Here is a 21,550-nt window from a genome sequence, read left to right on the forward strand (position 1 = left end):
GGCAAAATGCTTACTCTTTAATATTAATGATATGATTAAAAATAACGTTTTAAAGTTTATACTGGGGGTTATAGTTTCAATTTGAGTCAATTTTATTTTGCCTATTTTGCCTACTTAGCCCCTTCGTGCTTAGATAATTGCTTAATGTTGCCTATTCTATACATTTTCTTTAAAATAAGACTTTATTGGGAAAAATATATAGTTTAGTGATTCAAGAAAGTATTCTGTCTATTCCGAAAAATATAAGTGTAGTAATAAAATGCCGTAAAACTTTGAACTGCTATGTGTGCTGATAAAGTGCTGTAAAAGTTTGGACTGCTGTGTGTACTGATAGAGTGTATAAAATTTGGTTTGTTGTAGCTATGTAGTGATAAAGTGCTGTATAGAATGTATTTACCAAATATACATGGAATACATGTCAAGCTTCGTTTTTCTGTATACAGTAAAAGAAGATATTAACAAACAGCTATGTTTCTATATTCTTTGAACATTATCTATGACTTGAACTTTTTTTTAATTGTATTAAGTATTTATCTTCATTATTTCGATTTATTTTAGTGCCTATTTTACTGCCTATTTTTTAAAACTTTAAGTGCCTATTTGCATGCCTATTTTCCAGGTTTTTAATGCCTAAACAGTCGGTCTCTAATTATAAGTTACTGTATCTTTATATAATATAAAGACTGATTGATCGGTTCAATGGAGACATTGGGACGAGTTTGTTGTCCCCATCAAGAATCCGGATGTTAATATAAACGTAATCCGTAATGTGGACAAAGGAACAAAAGCGTGGGATTATATCACTTCTTGTGAAATTTCACAGATGTTCCCTTTGTGCATTTGATACTTCATCCACCCCTACCCCTCCAAAAAAACCTTAGCAAACTGAAAAGTATATAAACAATAAATAGACCTAAGAAAAATAATATTAAGTATCCCGTCTTATGCACTGTATAAGGATTTTTTTTTTAATATTTCCATGTTAGAGAGGGGACAGTTGGTTTGCAGTCATTTCGAAGATATCCATTTTAACATCATTACCAGAGAATAAACTTTCAGTTCTTTCTTCAACAAGAAACAGGAAGATACATAAAATACTTGCAATGCATATTCTGAATCATTTGTCTATTGCCTTTCGTTCAAACATTTAACATTTAACATTTATAAGATGTGCATCTTCATCTTAATGTAGGATTCAAATTGCTTATCTGGGAATCGATTCTGGTCTTCTACACACAAACAGCACTAATTACTTAGCTATAACGTATTCCAAGATTTCAAAACAGATCTAGTTCCCTCTTTGTTTCTGCAGAAATGCACCAAAAAGAAATCAACGAATTAGTTAAAACGCTTCTTCCAAGTTAAGTAGTAATGACAAAACAGGTTTTCTGTGCATGTGATTCCGAGTTCAACTTCTGGTTGAGTCATATATGATTTAAAATACAGGGTTAAACTATAATTTCGGATACATATAGCCTCACTGGATTTAACTCTATACAAAGATCCATCTGGAGACTACATAAAATGATTAAATATGTAAGTGATTAATGTATAGGATTTAGAAGATATGCTTAAATTGAAAATGAAAGATGAATCCCAAAAGATAAATAAACACATCTACAATGTTTCACCTCTAAATCGACACATTGTACAATTGTGATCTGAGGTCTCACTGAGATCATATGCTCAAAGACAGGATTTTCTATCACTAAGTCACTCCTGGTCCTCTAACTTATGGTAACTTAGTAAATATTGCTAAACGAGAAAAGAAAATGCTTTCTTTCGAAACATCACGTTTACTTTTTCTCGTCGTAGATAAAACGAAGAAGAGTTCTAACATTCTTGTTGCTACTTCTATCATTGATTAAACGATTGCGTGATTTGATTAATAGGGTCTTAGTTATGCTGTGCTCAATTATTGTACTTATTTAGTAAATAATAATAATAATAAAAAAAACTTGTTATTACTGTTTTCCTTCCAAAATATCAAGGAAATAAGTACTTGCCAAATTTATCTGAGTTTTACCACGACGGAATTTTCACTCTATATATTAGAGGAAATCCATTGAAGTGAGACGACATATATATAGTAGCGGGATTGATATAAAACCATGTGTTCGATTCCCAGCGGAAGCTCATATATGAATTTGGGAATGTTAAGTTGTAGGTCCACGTGTTTTTTTAAATAAGTGCTGATAGGGATGCTACACTCCAGCTTAACTAATCGAAACGATGCGGCGGTAGTGAAGAATAATACACCAGATCAACATTTGTACAATGTACATGTACAAAGACTCAAATTCTTGGACTAAAACTGTTTCGGAAATTTAGTTATGAGTGAGTAAGCATTACTGGAACCATTCTTCGAAGCCTGCTTCAGTTGCTTCCTTACATTGAGTATGGTGATTTGGTCTCCCAAGAACATGTGTGTGGCATTTATGAACTTCGAATTATTACAATGCCATTTTACTGTATATACTTTTTCTTAGTTTCTTTCTTTTACTTTTCTTTTTTTAAAGCAAGATGTTTTACACAGAGATGCATTAAATAAAACACAAAATTTGACATTTGTATAGCTGGGTGATGGTAATTTCGAACTTCGCTGTTATTGCTAGCATTTATCAGTGCGACAGCTGTTGATACTGTTGGAGAGGAAGAAGGAAGTTATATCAACTGTATTGCGACATCATGAACGCTACAAATTTAAGAAACATTATTTCCTTGTCACAAAATAGGTTAATAAACCAGGCATCAATTCGTAGTTACATGTTCGAAAAATGTATAATGTTGTCATAAAATGGGGATCATTAATACTTCGAATATAGCCTATATCTCCGCATGTGCTATCAGAATATAAAAAGCAAATACATGTATTGATTTATCTGACATCCTATTTTATCCGGACATGTTTCCTGCCTTAAAAATGGTCCAGGCGGCTGTATATAAAATGAAAGGGGAAAAATATCTTCTTTCGGAGGGTATAGACAACAGCTTTAACTTCAACATTCATAATAGAAAATACGTTCCATTTCCAATGAAATACAATATATCCATCTGCAGTGGCGTATTTACGATTTTGTTTCGGGGGGCTTTGTTAACTTTCGGGGGGGACTTTGCCTGAAAATGTGAAAATTCTGCAAGATATTTCATATACTTTACTATAGTAAGATTTCGTGGGGGACTTAAGCCTGGAAGTTCCCCCTAAATACGCCACTGTCCATCTATAAGCTCAAGAAATTTAATATTTCTGCAACCTGTATTGTAAGTTTGGCTGTATAAATTATATTTTTCTCGCTGTGAAATTAACAGTGTTGACTACCCATGCTACCTTTATTTTCAGGCCTTGGTTTGTAGGGGTATTAGGTTTCTGTTTCTTTTGAAATGAACTGGAATTTTGATGGTCAGATTTTACTGATCTTACACTATTATAATTTATTCTATATTATCCTTATAATTTACCTATAGTCTTGTATTACTGTTATATGAAATCTAATAAAAGTGTCGCGACGTTGTGAAGGATCTATATAAGATTTGTTGCAAGTCAAAAAAGATTGGGAACATCTGTTCTTAAAGCAAACTTTCTGGTGTGACAGCCCTTTGAGGGTCTGAGCCACTCCAACGCCATCTGTTAGGAACCGACTGAACTACGTCCAGTCTAGAGACTAACACGTGGTCGGCGCGATGCGTCGCCCTGTCTCTAACAGGCGTATCAAGAGCTTGCTAGACTAAGTGGCCAACACGTCTTTTATTCACGTGACTCCCCAGTTTGACTCACGACGCTGGGTGGGCGCCGAAAATTGGAATGCACCGGTCGGAAATCGAACCCGGAACCATACGAACGTGAATCCAACGCTCTAACGACTAGATTACAGTGTTCTTTGAATCTCTGATCTAATAACATTTTACATTGGTATCTAAAATAATATTTTACATTGGTAATTAACACTTTCTTCCCTCCATCTAAGATAACAAGCGTTCAGTTACAAGGGAATCAAATTCACTTTTGGGGATTTTGTACATATTTCATCTTTAAGATCTCTATCGGAAGCTCCTTTCAAAGCTTAAAAATTCATGCCCAGATATTGTAAATAACTCTTATCATGTAAAAATAAAGTGTTAACTTTCCCATGTACTTAAGTGTACTGTACAAACTTTGTTTCTTTTCCTCTCAACTTTGGTAATTGGATTTTATTCCTTTGTGCTCTGAACTAAACGTCCCATATTTTCTACAGTACAATGTCTTCTTTCAAATCAATAAGATCTCTGTTCATTAACGTTCATAAAGTATGAGTAAATTGCCGTTTAAAAACCTACTTAAACAACCAAAGTTTATTTAGAAAGCGCTTCGCAAACTTAGATTAAAACTGAATACGGAGGGAGTACTACTGGAATTTTGATACCAGTGTAATACAAGTGATTGGCAACTGATTAGAAAACAAAATGAAATGTGATATTGAATAGATCCGATATGAAGTTGAAATTCCAATCTAATTTTAGTACTCGGATAAAATCGTTGTGTGTAGATAAACCATCTTATAGCTACTTACAGTTGTTCATATTTACGTGATTCCAATCTAATATATATAAGATAAGAAAGTTTCCTTTTCTAGGAGGGAGTGATTGCCCCTCTGGATCCGCCCCTGGTAGTCTATATACTTATCATGAGTCGCTCAACTGAATATGCATCTGCCTGTCAGAGTTCTTCATGATCTCAAAAATGATCATAACCTCTATGACCTCGGTTTATTTATTATTAATATTACTCTTTGAGAAGTTAGTATTTATACTATAGAAGCCACATGCCTTTAACATCAGTGTTACTTTGCTTTGACATAGCTTAATAAACAATCAAATTTGTGCTACACATAGTATTCAATCAACTCTTTCTTTATGACAGAGTTATATTACCTTTCGTTCCACCCCATATAACACCATATATTAAAATTATAATTAATGTTTCATTCCTACATTGTAATATAAAAACATAAAATAAAGTAATTAAACATTAGAAATAAATGAATAGCTAATAATAAAATTGGGTACATAGACGTATAAACATGTAAAATGAACCATAATACTTATATGAAAAAAAAAAAAATAATGTGAATTATGAATAACACGAAGGGAAATACAAACAGTAAGAAATTAGATCTTTGTTATAATAATAAAATATGTGTGTTTTCTATACATTGTTTTATGAGTTACGACTTTCACTTAATTTCTTCTTGGTTATATTGACATAAGTTCATTTTTAAATACCATTGAGCCTCATACGTATGTGTTCACGAATTTCGTTCCAGGCTTTTATTAAGGTCATTAGATTGCTTTTGTTGCATAGGTAATAATGTTTAATTTCTGAAGTAGAAGGAAGTATGCTCTCTCACCTTTCTACGAACAGAACGTGATAAATTAATCTTTTGAGGACCTAGCCCATTTTGCCAGGTGAGACCTGAGTGCCAAGCCAATTTTACGAATAAACGCAGATTTCATAGAGTTACTTTTAAATATTTGTATCTCATACCATGATTGGTCTAGACACATGAAGCAAGAAGCAGAATACTCTGAATGAAACAGTAATTCAGCACATGTATATGAATTATGCCCATTGAACGAAGCGCGGCCTTAGGGAAGAGGCGAAAAATGAAAAGCTATATGTATTTTCAAGAATGCACTTTCTCATTTCCTCTTGTTCAAACTCTCCTTTCACCCGCACCCCGTAAAATTAGGGACATTTCGGTGATCTGATAGGAATACCAGATTATTGGAAACAGAGTATATCCTCTCAACAATTTGTATCTACAACTGTGAAAATAAATTATTCTATAGCTTAGATTTTTTTTTTTTTAATGTGCAATTTCCTATTAGGTAAATATTTTTTTTCACGAAAAATTATACGGAAACAGTAAGTGATATGTATTAACTAGTAAATATGACCAAGAACATTAACTTCGATGGAAAAATATGAATGATATTAATATAATTATACATTTTGTTCATGGGATAACTATGTTTACTCAGTCATCAAGGGGTTTATTGGAAGTAAACAAATTTAGCTACTTGTCCCGAAAAGGTTGAAAAAAAAATCCTAGAAGACATGGGTTGCTCTTTAAGAAGACTGAATAATAAACTTGCAGTGTATCTTGGATCTAGATTTTAAACATCGTTAGCCTCCTACCTTTATATAAATTTTCTTAAGGTTGAAACATAGCTAAATTGCTTTTTTTTTTTTTCTAAGAAAACAGTAGGTTTACTTTTTCGTGAAAATACTTAAAAATTCCCTCCCCTAAATGTGATTTTCCTGAAGCTGATTGGTTCTAAATGATTTTTTAAAAAGTCACTTTTAGGTAAGTTTTCCCTAAGTAGCAACAACTACGTTCTCTTTCGCAACCAAAAGTGGTAAATTTACTCTATTACGGTACATGAAAATTATTAGATTCATTTTTAAGTTAAATGTTAGAACCACCTATAATAATTTTAAGGCTGCCGACGAGACGAGAAAACAAAACAAACAAATGTCTTTTTTTAAATTTTTAAAGCTTATTTGACTTGATTAACGGAAAAGGAATTAGTGCTAACAATAAACCAATTTTTTACCGACTTCAAAACAGAAAGAGGTTTTCAGTTCCAGCCGTACTGAAGATGCAGCATCTTGAAGACCTTGTTCATTTCAGATGGCCATTTCTGATTAAGGCTAAAGAAGAAATTTCTCAAATTAAATCCTTAGAATAAAATCCTGCCAAAAAATGGGATACCACAGTTAGCTTACAAGTACCCCTATACAGCGAATATCCTGTGTATCACCTACATCATGAATAATTGCTCCTGCGCTCCTCTAAAGCCCCATAATCTCATTGTTATCAATCCTATTAATACTCGGGGTATATAGGTACTATGATTTCTACCTGAATAGTTGGAATTGCTATTCTACTCTGTATATACAGGCAAGGGCGCCGATCCTGGGAGACCAGGGACGCCCGGGCCCCCCAAGCTCATGTGGGCCCCTTCATTGTATTTGTGAATTTATAATATTTGGCATAATTTGAATGCAATTTGTTTTAAAATCCTCATATATATGCCGTCTGCATCTGAATCACCCCCCCAATTTACAGAGAAATGGGCGCCCTTGTATACAGGGTGGCCCAAAAGTAAGTAGATATACACCCCTCCATTGATCAAGTATAATATTCTAGCTTATAGTTTATTTGCTTTGGCTCTCCTGATTTTAAGATATAAGTAAAAAGACATTAGGAACAAATTCTAAAGAAACTAAGTCTACCTGATGGATAACAATAAGAAATGATATAAAAAGCAATGAGTTGATCAGTACGGGACTGTATACCTACTTTTGGGCCACCCTATAGTTATTCTATTCTAATCTCACCAAATGCACAACATAACATTTCTAGACGTAGAAATATATATTTGTAAGAGTATAGTTCCTCGGTAATTCCAAATAAATTTCATGATAATCTAACAGTAGCCTTTGGAGCTAGCTATGAAGCTCCTCAATGACTGACATTGTTAGTATCACAACCGTGTGTATGCTCGGGCATAATTTTGATATAAATGCACTGATTTTCATTATATTTTTAATGTTTGAAAAAATATACTTTGTCAGTAATTTCATATGAATTTCATTAGGATCTGAAAATAATTTTCGGAGCTAGACCTTGAAATTCTTCAACAGATGACAATGTTAATAACGTAGTTAACTGACTTCATTGTGTGCATGTTCATACATAACTTCAACATAGATGTACCTAATTTCATTATCTTTTTCAGTTTCAGAGTACACTTTGTCGCAAATTCCATAGAAATTTTACCAGAAGCCGATAAAAGTCTTTAGAGCTAGACAATGAAATTCTTCAACAGCTGATATGGTTCATACCGTATGTATGTTCAGGTATACAGTGGCTCAATAAAGAAGTCGGACATATACATATTCACACATTCCAAGAGAGAATAGACATTCCAAGAGTATGCTTCAGAGAACAAAATATATATTTCAATTACTCTATATTATTTACTTATGGAAAATAGAAATATCATTAACGAAACTCAATTTCATGACTATAAAAAATACAAAAAAGTGAAAATACAGCTAAAATCCATGTCAAAAAAGAACTCGGACAGGTAGCACCACTCTCTTTCTGGGCTTAATAGGGGAATTTCCAAGAGTTTGTCTACTTGACAGTTTTAAGTGTCCAAATGAAGCGAGTTGAAGCCGTACTGTTTTTTACGTGGATGAAACTGTGTGTTCAAAAGTTAAAATGGGAAGTCAACGTGGGCAAACATCTTTAGCAGTAAGAAAGCTTTTTCAAAAACATTAGAAAGAGGGAAAATCAGTTCGTCATACTGAGGAAATAATAGATAGGTCACTCTCCACAGTTCATGATATTATTAGACGTTTTAAATCAACAAAATCAGTCGAAAATACACCAAAAAGTGGTAGCTCTAGAATGTTTTCAAAGTCAGACGAACAATGGATTGTACTATAGGTTAATAAAAACTCCAAGATAAGTGTCCTAAACTGGCCAAAGAACTATCAGAACATCTTGATAAAAGTGTGCATCCCGAAACGATAAGATTGGTTTTAGGAAGAAGCAATTTACATGGAAGAGTAGCCCGTAGAAAACCATTCGTGAGCAAGTGCAATAGACAAAAGAGACTTAGTTTTGCAAAAACTTATAAAAATAAAGATTTTTCGTTTAGGAGTACTGTGTTATTCGCGGACTAAAGCAAATTTAATTTGTTCCGCTTAGATGATCAATGTTATATCTGGCGAAAACCTAATGAAGAAATCCGACAGCGTAATCTACGATCCACTGTGAAAAATGGAGATGGCTGAGTAATGGTTTGAAGCTGTATGTCCGGTGCTCGTCCAGGTAAACTGTGTGTAATCGATGGAACTATGAACCAAACGAAGTATTTAAACATTCTGAAGCAAAATTTGGTACAAAGTGCTGAAACATTGGGAATAACAGAGAACTTTCAGTACTACCAGGATAACGATCCCAACCACAAAGCACTCAATGTGCGCTGGTAACTCCTGTATAATTATCCGCATGTGCTGGAAACACCTCGGCAATCTCCTGATATTAACTTTATTGAGCACTTATGGGCTCATTTGGAAAACCAGTTAAAATCAGTCTATTAGAACAAAGGAAGACTTGGAATCAGCACTTCAGACTGAATGGGCAAAAAATTATCCTTCCTTCAGCACAAAACTTGTAAAATTGGTAACCGGAAGATTCAAAGCGATCGCGAAAAATAAAGGATTGACAACAAAATATTGAAAATATCTAATAAGAGTCTAAAATTTTGTTAGAAATAAAGTGTCCGAGTTCTTTTTTGACATGGATTTACGCCATGTTTTCACTTTTGGTATTTTTTATAGTCATCAAATTGAGTTCTGTCATTGATGTTTCTATTTTTCAGAAGGAAATAATATAGAGGAATTAAAATACATTTTTTGTTCTCTGAAGAATACTCTTGGAATGTTTATTCTCTCTTGCAATGTGTAAGTATGTATGTGTCCGACTTCTTTATTGAGCCACTGTAATTCCATAACGCGTAGTCCGATTACCAAAATATGTATTTGGTCACGCATGCTTTGTAAGCCGACGCATTTTCTAGGAAGTTAATATTCTAACTTTAGTTTAGTTATCTAACTAAACTACTGGTGTACGAAAACATGGAAAAGTTAAACAAACTTCAAAGAAAATTACTGATTTGAAAAACACACTAAAAAAAGAAAATAAAAACATAAAGAAAATAATATTAACCGGTGTTAACAAAACCACCAAAAACAGAAAAAAATAATAATAAAGTGCTTAAAAAGCAAAAAAGACCATTACTATTATCTATAAAAATGTTAAAGTTTGTGCGAAGCTAACAAATTAATCCCTCATAACTTGTAATTAATGCCGTTGTAACTTTCTTATGTTAGGCATTATTATTTTTGGGGGGGCTTGGCACAGACTTTAATTCTTTTATAGATGATAGTAATGAATTATTTTCTGCTTTTAAGGGCTTTATGAATATTATTATTATTATCATTATTATTATTATCTACTCTAATATTTATGATGTGGCGTGGCAATATTGTTTATAGGACTCGTAGTGATGCAACAAAATTTGACGATTCCTGCTCTTAGTTTAAGAGTATCGTGTACAAATACGTGGCATAGCCGAGGCGGTGACAAAATAATTGAAGTGAAACATGACGGTATTAATAACATTTAGGGAAGTATATTTAGGATTGTATTTCGAATTTTACTACCACCAAAATTAAGTATTGCATTTGAGATTGGAAATTGAACTGAGGGAGTTTAGTTAACATGCTTAATTTTATGCGAATTCCTAAATGAGTTGTAATGCTCCAGTTTACAGCTATATTACAGTTTCCTCATTTTTCATGACTAACTGTGTATTTATTGAAATTTTGCTTCAATTGTGGTTATTCCGTATTTTTTTTATATTATTTGGTTTTATGTAACTATTTCATTTTGATGATTCTGTACCAGGTGTTACGTAAAGTTCACAATGACGAACACTATTTCCTGCATCTGATGAATATCTTAACTATATAACAAAATAATGTCTCGAAAGAAAAAAAACTAGTTTTCTGCTTGAGTACAATATATATATATATATTGATCTAGACCAGGGATGGGGAACCTTTAGCCTTAAGGTGGCATTAGGCCTTCTGAGTCATAAACTGTGGCCTTCCGGGCATGTTGTAAGAAATGCTAAATTATATAAGAAATATGAAATACGAGAAATATAATACTGAAGTTAGATATACCAAATAATATAATCTTATATAATATAGTTTTATATAATTTTATGTATTATCAATGTAACTGTCGTAAACTTTTTTGTAAATGCAGTCTTTTTACAAAGAGCCTAGAAAAAAGGAATGCAAACATTGTTTAAAAGTAAAGTCAACGGTAGAAATTGAAGACATTATCAAGTAGTCCCTACTCTGGTTTTCTTCTAAAGATAAGGATTTTGAATTTTTGTAAGAGTTGGAAAATTAAATAATATGATTTTTTAAAATTATCATCGTACTCAGGTGCTTTCCTTCCTGAAGCAAAATGTTTTTTGCCATCAAAATTACGAAATTATCTAAGCAACTGAAATTCAGTTCAATTTTGCTCCTAATAATTTCTACTTATATAGCATGGTAACTACACAATTTTGATGACTCAATAATTGAATGGCTATTTAACATTGTACAGTGCTATAGGACAACTCTGACATTGTCATTAATTGTAAATATTGTAGGAAACGAGAACATATAATATCATATATGTCAGATATTAGGGAATTTAGTAATATTAATAAATGAACATGGTAAGTCAGTTTTATCTGCACTAATAACTACGAAATGAGTTAATGCGAAGATAGAAAAACCTTTATATATATATATATATATATATATATATATATATATGTGTGTGTGTGTGTGTGTGTGTGTAGGGAATTTTTACACCCCCCAACACCCCCTTGCACCCTCCCTGTGACAGGCGATATCCCCCCTGGCAAAACAGGTCGATACCCTCCCAAACAGGGGTGTACAATTTTTTATGTTGTTACTCTCATTGGTGCCATAAGTGTAAAATACAGGGTGGCGCACGAAATGATCCACCATTTTCTTTTTAAATAAACATTTTATTCAAAATCAGAACAGAAAGAAATGCACGTCACAAGAAAGAGTGTACTGTGGAGAAATGTTCTAATTCAAAACATGTTCAATGTGGCCGCCATTGTTGATCTGAACTGCATTTAATCGAACACTGAGGTTATTCACTACTCGACGACACATGTTTTCATCAATTTCACTGCAAGCCTGAACAAGAAGTAGTCTGAGCTCTACCAAATTGTTGGGATGTTTCGGAAAAATCTTTTCCCTCAAATACCCCCACAGAAAGTAATCACATGGGTTAAGATCAGGACTATGAGGTGGCCAAGATTGTCCAGCATGAAACCGGTCTGGAAACCTTTCAGAAATAACGCGCATGTGAAAAATTTCGTGTAAGAAATCCAAGACAACATTCGCAGTATGCGGTTTGGCTCCATCTTGCATGAACCACTGCGTGTTTATGGGCAAAGCAGTAGAAAGCAACTGCGGGACAAAGTTATTCCGGAGCATAGTCAAGTACCGCTCACTGTTTACTGTTTCTGCGAAGAAGAATGGCCCAATCAGTCCATGGCTGGAAATTGCAACCCACACTGTAATCCTGGAAGCGTGGTGTTGTTTTTCATAAATCAACCGTGGATTTTCATTGTCCCAAAAACGCACATTTTGTTTGTTGACCACTCCCTCCAAATGGAAATGCGCCTCGTCAGAAAACCAAACGTTGTGAAGGATTCTTTGCTTACCCTCTGCCCATTGCGCGAACACTAATTTCTGCTGCTTGTGATCATTTGAGAGTCGTTGCACAACGGTCATCTTGTATGGATAAAAATGGAGGGCACTCTTCAGAATTCGTTGAACCGAACGTCTTGATAGGCCAAGTTGCACTGCTGCCTTTCTTGTCGACTTCCCTTTGACTCCTCTGCATTGCAACTCTAACAGCTTCAATATTCTGAGGCGAACACACAGGCTCCTGTCGAGGACGCTTCGGCTCCAATATTGTTCCTTCCTTCTAAAAGTTTTCATACAGTCTGTGGATGGTTTTGTTGGAGGAAGCCCATCGGGTATTAATGGTACACTGGAAGTGTTTGTTTTATGGCCAAATGATAATGTAAAAGGAAGGATAACTATTTCTCCAGTCTAAGATGAATCTTTATTGTTTGGAGTGTTTTGCGCAATAAATACTATATATAACTGACATTATAATTAATTGCGTATGTAATGTATTTGCTTATTACATATTACATTCAAGAAGAAAGAAAACACTGGTCATACATGAATTAGGAACTCCAACCGGAAGTAGACTCAATCTTGCAGACGGTCGAGATATTGAAAAAATAATCGAAGAAATCTTCCCTTTATATTGAATACGCGACAAAACGTACTAGCGACAAAACGTACCACCGACAAAACGTACCACTTGCCCTGAGGGATGCTTGTGAAGGGTTTTCTAGAAACACTTTAAATAATGACAAGCGACAAAACGTACCACTTGACTGGAGGGCTACTTGCGAAGAGTCTTCCAATCAGCCATCAAATAATGACAGGCGACAAAACGTACCACTTGATAGGACGGTATAAAAGTACATATATATCGGCCAAAATAACGTAAAAAGTTGAACAGATTGGTGGTGAGAAAAGTACCGATGCAAGACCAAGACTAAGACTAAGGCTAAGACTAAGACCATGCCTGCAAGATTCTCGCAACACCAAGACCATACCTGCAATATTCTCGCCAGACCAAGACCAGTAAGGATCTTGCATATGCAATATTTGAATATTTGCTGATTTCCATCACACTTTCTTTATTCAGGCTTTGGACCAAGGACGGATAGGCATTATTAGAGGGGCGCGGGCGCTTTCTCCCACAAGGGCCACCAGCATCTCAATGTCACAAATCAATTGCACAGTTTTCTTTCTACAGTAAGTCAATAGTATTAACAATTGACAATTAAAACCTGATATTCTTTCATCAGTATATTATTCTGAATTGTTCAAAATATTATATGAAGTTCAAGGAGAACGTATAATATATTACAAAATTAGCAGATGTTTTAGTGTACTAGTTTTTGATGCTACTGTATCTATCACTTTTGCATTCGAAATATTTTTTAATATTTTAAATCTTTTTCAATAGACATCAACATAAATGTTTTCAAATGTTTCTGAGACATGGTACTTGTTAGCCTATTTTTAATGTATTTCAGTTTTGAAAAATTTCTTTCACATCTTACCTGAGTTATGGGCAAAGTCAATAAAAATTTGTATGCTGGAAACTTGGATAAATATTACTGCAAAATTTACAATTCTTCAAAATTAAAAGCAGCACATTGGACAATTTTGCAACACGTTTTGCATTCGCTTTCCTTGTAAACAAATGTATTTTCCCCTAATTCTGAATCACTTGCACCATCAGCAGTCATTTTTTTCGGTTATGCTCGTCATCAAGACTGACTTTCAAGGATATCCACGTCCTTCAAAAGTCCAAGAGAATACATTTATAGTATCCTTGGAAACTTCTTAAGTTTTTCAGTAAATATGTAAGTTTATCGAAAGGCACGTCTGGAAGTTGTGTTACTTGGTTGAAGTGGCTAGGGTCCAAATAATCCATAAAGTACATTGCTTCTTGAATCTTGAAGAAATACTCAAAACTACCATGTCCAATATTGTGTTAAATGCTTCGATGCAGTACCTGGTCATTGGATAGAAGCAGCTTCATTTTCATCATCATCATCATCATCATAGGTATTCTGCCTTTATTGGCAGGTCACTTGCCGCAGCTGAGAAGCTTCCATGCTCCACGGTCCTCCGCTAACCTTTTCGTCTTCGCGTATGATCTTTCTGTTTTAATATCATCCATTAATTGTAGTCTCTTTCACCCCCTCCCTCTCTTTCCCGCCACCATACCCTCTAGGACGTCCCTCATAATACAATCTCTTCTTAGGCAATGTCCCAACCAGTTTCTCTTCCTCTTCCTAATAATATCTAAAAGTGTTCTTTTCTCACCCACCCTTTCTAACACTCTCGCATTCGTTTTCCGCTCGACCCAATTAATTCTTTCCATTCTTCTCCACACCCACATTTCGAAGGCTTCCAGTCGATTTTCGTCACCTTTACGTAATGTCCACGTTTCCGCCCCATACAGTACAACACTCCACACGAAGCATTTTATGAGTCTTTTTCTCAACTCTTTGTTCAAGGTCCCACAAAACAGACTTTTCTTTCTTTTAAAGGCTTCTTTCGCCATTCCTATCCTTGTTTTTATTTCACGTTCGCATTTCATGTCATTGCTAAGAACACTACCCAGGTATCGAAAACTATTCACTTGTTCTATTTTCTCCCCTCCTACTTTTATATTTGACACAGACCCCTTCGTTCCAATCACCATGGCTTTTGTCTTTCTAACATTTATTTTCATCCCATATTCTTCAAAGCCCTTTCTCATTTTTTCTAACATTTTATTGATTTTCTTTTCAGATTCTGCAACAAGCGCCATATCGTCTGCAAATCTTATACATCTAATCATTCTACCTCCTACCGAAATGCCATCATCATCATGTAGGCTCTTTTTCACTATTTCTTCTAGATAGACATTAAATAGTGTTGGCGAGAGGCAGCATCCTTGTCGAACTCCCCTTCCAATTGCACTCTCTTCCGTCAGTTCTTCCCCTATCCTAACACTTACTTGTTGGTCATTTTCATATTCACAGGAAAATCTTTGTCCACCTCTGAAGGCGAATTGTCGACAGGTCAATAGAAAAAAAAATCACGTTCTAAGTCTTCAAATTTGTTATTGGCCCATTCTGCAAAGCTTAATGCTGCATTCTTAACGTGTTCAAAATCATCTCTCTACTCTTTCAGTTGGAACAGAGAAGTCTGCACCATCCGATAGGGGAGCACACTAGCAGCACCCTCTATTTGGAGATAGTTTGACAGAGAGGTCGTCACTTGAAATATCCTAAGGAACATTTGTGCTGTCCGAGTTGTTTTGAACTTGAGATCTTTTATATATCCTTTCGCTTTACACCTAGCTTTTGGTGTGATATTTTCTGTAGAAACAATTTTCTTAATTATTATGGTCAACACTATATACAAAGCACTTTCTGGGTTCGAAAAATGACCAAACTTTTTCTGAAAAACAGTGTGTATTCTACCATCTTGTTTCCGCAATAACTGTAAGACGCCTTTGTTAACATTTGATCTTCCAAATGTTCATTCGCTGATAAGACTCGCATAAATATCGCACAGCCATTCAGCAGAACAATGACACAGAATCAATGCATTTTTTTTGTCAGATCACATATGACATGATTGAGTATATGAGCGTAACACCACACGTGTAACTGAGTTTCTTAGTGGTTAAGCGGTTAGCGTATGCGCCTTTGTCGTGGGAGACCTGGGTTCGATTCCTGGCGGGAGCTCATGTTGTTCGGATTTCCCGTAAATCAGTATGTCCCGTCTCATATAGCCTCGCTGCTAAAGGGAAGTTAAACTCAAAATCAACTGAATCACACGTGTAACTGACCACAGGTGAATTGTAAAAATCCGAATATTGTCCTTGCATGTTACTTGAGCCATCGGTTCAATTTCCAATACACTTCTTAATATCAACTTCTGCAGAATTTCCAGCAGTAAACCGCAAGGACACTGGCCTGCGGTAGATATGAATTTTACAATGACAACAATACTTTGTTTAACAACCATTTTAACAACATGCCGTAAAACAACAGAGCACTGGCCTGAAACTACTATATCTTGAGTAGTGTCTAATAGAACAGAAAATATTGAAGCTTGAGAGACTTCTTTCGAAATATATTCTCTGATAAGTGTGTTGATAGCATTCAAAACATAATTAACAGTGTTTAGTAAAAGTTATGCGACCATTACCCTGCTTAATTCCTCGTATATGACTCTTCTCGGTGACCTTATCCAGGCACGTAGCCAAGGGGTGGGTCCGGACTCCCCTCCCCCCTTCGAGACCAGAAATAAAAAAAATTAAGGAAGGATGAAACGAAAAGAAACAAGAAATAGTAAGAATCACCTTTAAAAATAAAAAAAGCTAAAAATAAAAATAATTTTTCATCATCGCTTCTCAGCAGTATCAAACATGTTATTTCGGAAACAGTTTTACACTGATCCTTTAACTTGTCATTTGGAACAGACAGTAGTTGACGGAATAATGAAAATGAAAAAAAAAAAAAAATGTTATGTAGAAAGCAAGTTCTGTTAACATTTAATTCAACAAAGAAAGAAACGCAGATATTGGAAAATATTTTACAAAACATTATTGAATATGTAGTTTTTTATAATAGTTGGAAGTCATAATGAAAGGAAAATTGTTATATTTGGATGAACAGAAGGAACGTAGATATTGTAAAATCTTTTTATTTTTATTTTTTTTTTTTTTTTGGACGCGGTGGCTCACTGGTAGAGAGTTCACCTCCGGTGCTTGGGTTCCCTGGTTCGATACTAGCTCGCGCCGTGTGGACTTTGTGGTGGACAAACACCGTGCTGGTAGGTTTTCTCGGAGTTCTTCCGTTTCCTCCCACTTTCTTCATTCCACCTTTTCACTCATCTCTCATCATCACCGTCTCCTTTAGCCTAACCGGCATAAACGTGGGACGTAAAACTTAAAGATTTCATTTCATTTCAAATCTTTTTTTAAAATTTTTTTTATTCGAGATTTCTTCATAGTTTGTTACTAAAATACTTACTAACATGTCCTAATTTTAAAGTCTTAACAAACTAATATATGTTGCTAGTAAAATAGTTTAAATTGATCAAGCCCCTGGTGTGATAACAATATTTCATTGTTAACTTCCCCTTCCCCTTTATTACGAAATCCTGACTAAACGAACCAGTATATGTTACCAGTAAAATAGTTTAGAATAATTGAACTCTGGTATGATAACCACAGTACTTCATGTCTCGGACCCTCCCCCCCCCCCCCATATTACGAAATCCTGGCTATGTGCCTGCCTTATCTAAATTACTTTTAAGCGGAAGATCAAATTTCCATGTTCTATAGCTGTGTCTTTCAGTTTATAGGCTGCTACATTTCCTCTGTAAATGAGCCCTCTTTTACCAATGAGTTTCTGCACTTTGACAACTCGATACATTACCTGTCTGTTCTTCTCAACCTTATACTGCCGTTGTTTTACCTGTTCATGAGGAAGTAGTTTCTTAACATTATGTTCTCTTTTGTTAGATATGTAAGCACCCACATTGGTCCAATGTATTTTGGAAGACTCGTGTTCTCTTACTCGCTGATAAACGTGTTTAATCTTACGTTTGTCACGTACAAAACCTTTAAGAGAAGTTTGTCTGATCTGGAGAATAATCTGTGAACACGCTGAAAAAAAAAATGCTTGAAGTGGTACGTTTTGTCGCAGATTAAATATCCGAAATGTTTTAATAAGTCCAAGACAGGTTGTAATTTAAATAAGTGGTACGTTTTGTCGTGGAATAAATATCAGAAATGCTTTAGTTAATCCATGACAGGTTGTCATTTATGACAGGTCGTCGAAAGTGGTACGTTTTGTCGCGAAAATTCAAGTGGTACGTTTTGTCGCTGGTACGTTTTGTCGGGACACCCTTTATATTACCCCTTGCCGATTTGTATCAAGACGGCTTTCATTTGTGTCTATAAAAGGACATGTACAGATGTCGTGCGAAATGACAAGCAGATTCATGCTTATGTGTGAATGATGCGCTGTGTAGACATCGTAGGTTCAGCTAGTTATCATACTTAATTGTTTACCCTACCATTGATATTTTGTACTTAAATTAAATCTATATATTTATACATATGTTACAGCCCGGATTTCCATGCAGTCACAAATCTTAAATTTTTGGGGCTGTGAGTATCATATTTTATTGCACTCTCTTTGTTTCTGTTAGGCTTAAGAATTCAATTCATAGTGTAATGTTTTTATTCTTTAGAGTAATCTACAAGTTGATGCTTATTTCTTTTTTTTCGTTTCTGTACCATGCATTGCATTATATTTATATTTTGCAGCTGTAGATTATAAGAATTTATGATTATGTATGTCTATGGTTTATTATCATTACTTAGAGAACGTTCCAATATGGCGAGTTTCAAACATTTGTGATTATCATGAACTAGCGCCAACTACCTACTTCACTGGGTTGAAATAAGAAAAAAATAGTAATATGTTCCGTTAGTCAATTACTTTTTACTATTAGCTACTATTACTGAAGCGCTCTCTGATAGACGATATTTTTGTGTAACTCTTTGCACCTTCAAAGTGAAATAATACAAACCATCCCAGGCCCGAACCTCATCTATGTTGAAAATTTGATCGAGATATTAAGTTCAAGAGTTCAACAGTTATTAAGTCATAAATATAATCATTTTTGTTTTATATATATATAGTCCATGTCTTACATGTAGCTCAAGTGGCAGAGCGTTGGCTTCGTATTCGGGAGGTCGTGGGTTTGATTCCCGCTGCCGATCATCCTGACTGGGGTTTTCCAGGGTTTCCCTCAGTCCTACCCGGCAAATGCCGGGATGGTACCTGCTAAACAGGCCCTGGCCGATACCTTCCCAAATCCTTCCCATTGTTGTTGTAGTTGTTAGATATCCAGTATAAAATGGCCTCTGAGCTGTATCTGGTGTTTGTTAAATAAATAAATAAATAAATTTCTATTTAATTCGATTTTAAAGTTATATCTGATCTGAATTGTTTCTAACAAAAGCAGAAGTGAAAATCTATACAAAGATGTATATATATATATAAATGACCTTTTGTACTAATGTTCATTCTAATTTAGCTGGAATTAATGTCAGATGTGCATCGAACTTCTGCTATACTTGCATATTTTGATTTTAATGTAAAACAATCTGAATATAGACCGTATGTTTCGTACCTAAGAAAGCTTATTTTTTATGTCTACAGATACTAAGAGGTCACAAATAGCTTAAGACATAATTCGAAAAAAAAAATAAAGAAAAAAGAAAAACTGCTCAAGGTACTTCTGCAAAAGGTATATGATAGCGATGGATACTAAAAATAATACAGAATTGACCATTTTTCTTTTGCTTGTTTTTCATAAGTGAAAGGAGATAATGAAATGCAACTTACCACAATTATAGAAAATGTTATTCTACAACAGAAAATATGAACCTGAAGAATTTTCAAGTTTGCCATGCATAGAAATTATAGTGTTGCCAGAATAACATTTCCAACAAAATCTAATTTAAAGCAGCGAATAGAGGAACGAACTCAATTGCATTTGATTACGTATCGTGTTGTTTTGGTATCCTATGAACTGTTTTTTAAATAACATTATTATTCAATTTTAATAACTGTATGTTAAAACTATTTTGTTTATTACAAACTAAAAACAACTATTATTTAAAAAGTAATTCGCAGGATTTCAAGACAACAAGATACGTAATCAAATGTAGTTGAGTTCGTTCTTCTAGTCGCTGCTTTAACTTAGATTTTAGGGTAAATGTTATTCTGGCAACACTGTAATTTCTATGGATGACAAAACTAAAAATTCTTCAGGTTCATATTTTCTGTTGTAGAATAACATTATCTATGATTGTGGTAAGTTGCATTTCTTTATTCTATCTCCTTTCACTTATGAAAAACAAGCAAAAGAAAAATGGTAAATTATCTATTATTTTTAGTATATCAGGCTCTTAATGAGAAGATATTCACAAGTAATTATAATGAAATTATTTAATATAAATGAGTTAATGTAACGGGAAATAATAAGATGAGTATGTGTAATGGAGATAGAAAACGACTAAATAATGTATGAGTATGTCTGAGGGTTATTATTATTATTTGATTGTTTTTAGTTATGCTACCGTCTCTGGAGTGATATGTATGCTATTTTAATCATTGATGTTTCAGAAGTTATATCAAAGTATGTACTATATATCAGGATGCCCACGTTGGTTATATTTCTAGTTAATCACGTATATTCTGAAGAAGTATCAATATTGATGACATCTAATAAATTTCCTGAGAATTGTCTGTTACATTTTCTTTGAAAGTTATTTATTTCAGCTTTCTCCCCATCTGATAATCACAAAAGATGCTCTCCTTCGAGTTGCAAATCTACCTCACTAGGAAAGAAGACCTACATCGTATAGATTTGATGTATAACTAAAATATATATCTATTAACTGCCATAGAAGCATAAGCGTGTGTGCAATATATCTAAGATTATATTATTTATTTGTGTTTGGCTAACGAACCTTTTTATTACAAATATTTTCTATAAATCAACTCTAGTGGCAACACAGTTTTGGGCCATACACAGTTTTGGGCTACTTCGATGTTACATTCAGAGTGATATTCTTCGAAGTGTTGACATGGTATCAACATTGCTTATTACGACTTGCCGCTTCCAGTCCAATATGATGCCATGTATCTTGTAGAGGAAGCGAATTAAAATAGAAATGGGTGTTGACGGCGTCATGACATAGAGGTGAGACAGAGTTTTCTGAAATCTGACAACTAGATAAATCGCATACAACTGTCTAAAAATAATATTAGGTTAGTGCGAATGACATGTTTGCTTTGACGTTTGGTGACAACTCACTTCAACAGCACAACACAGGAATGGGCTTTCTTTTCTTTAAAAAAATGAACAAACACATTAATAGAAATTGTACTAAAAAGTTAAAAAATAAAACAACTCGTACTAAAAGTTTTTAAAAAAATCTGTTTCCAATAAATTTACTTTTTAAAAATTATTTACGCTTGACTGAAAATTAAAGCATATGGAGCGCTCTTATATTCAATTAATTTATAATATAAATGTACGAGAGTGCTCCTCACGCTTTTCTTTCTATTCATGCGTAGACTTTTTAAAAGTAATTTTCTTGAAAATAGAACTATTACCTTTATATTTTTAATATGATGCTTT

General features: G+C 34.2%; 1 protein-coding gene across 1 annotated transcript; it reads right to left on the bottom strand.

Moving 5' to 3' along the window:
• Nucleotides 1-11,740: 11,740 nt before the first annotated feature.
• On the bottom strand, nt 11,741-12,457 carry LOC145671593 (uncharacterized). Its single transcript, XM_081740783.1, has one exon. It carries the CDS (start codon nt 12,455-12,457, stop codon nt 11,741-11,743), a length of 717 nt encoding a protein of 238 aa, XP_081596909.1.
• Nucleotides 12,458-21,550: the final 9,093 nt, after the last annotated feature.

The sequence above is a fragment of the Thermobia domestica genome, chromosome 15 (genome assembly GCF_964235325.1).
Source record: "Thermobia domestica chromosome 15, izTheDome1.hap1.1, whole genome shotgun sequence".
Classification (NCBI taxonomy): domain Eukaryota; kingdom Metazoa; phylum Arthropoda; class Insecta; order Zygentoma; family Lepismatidae; genus Thermobia; species Thermobia domestica.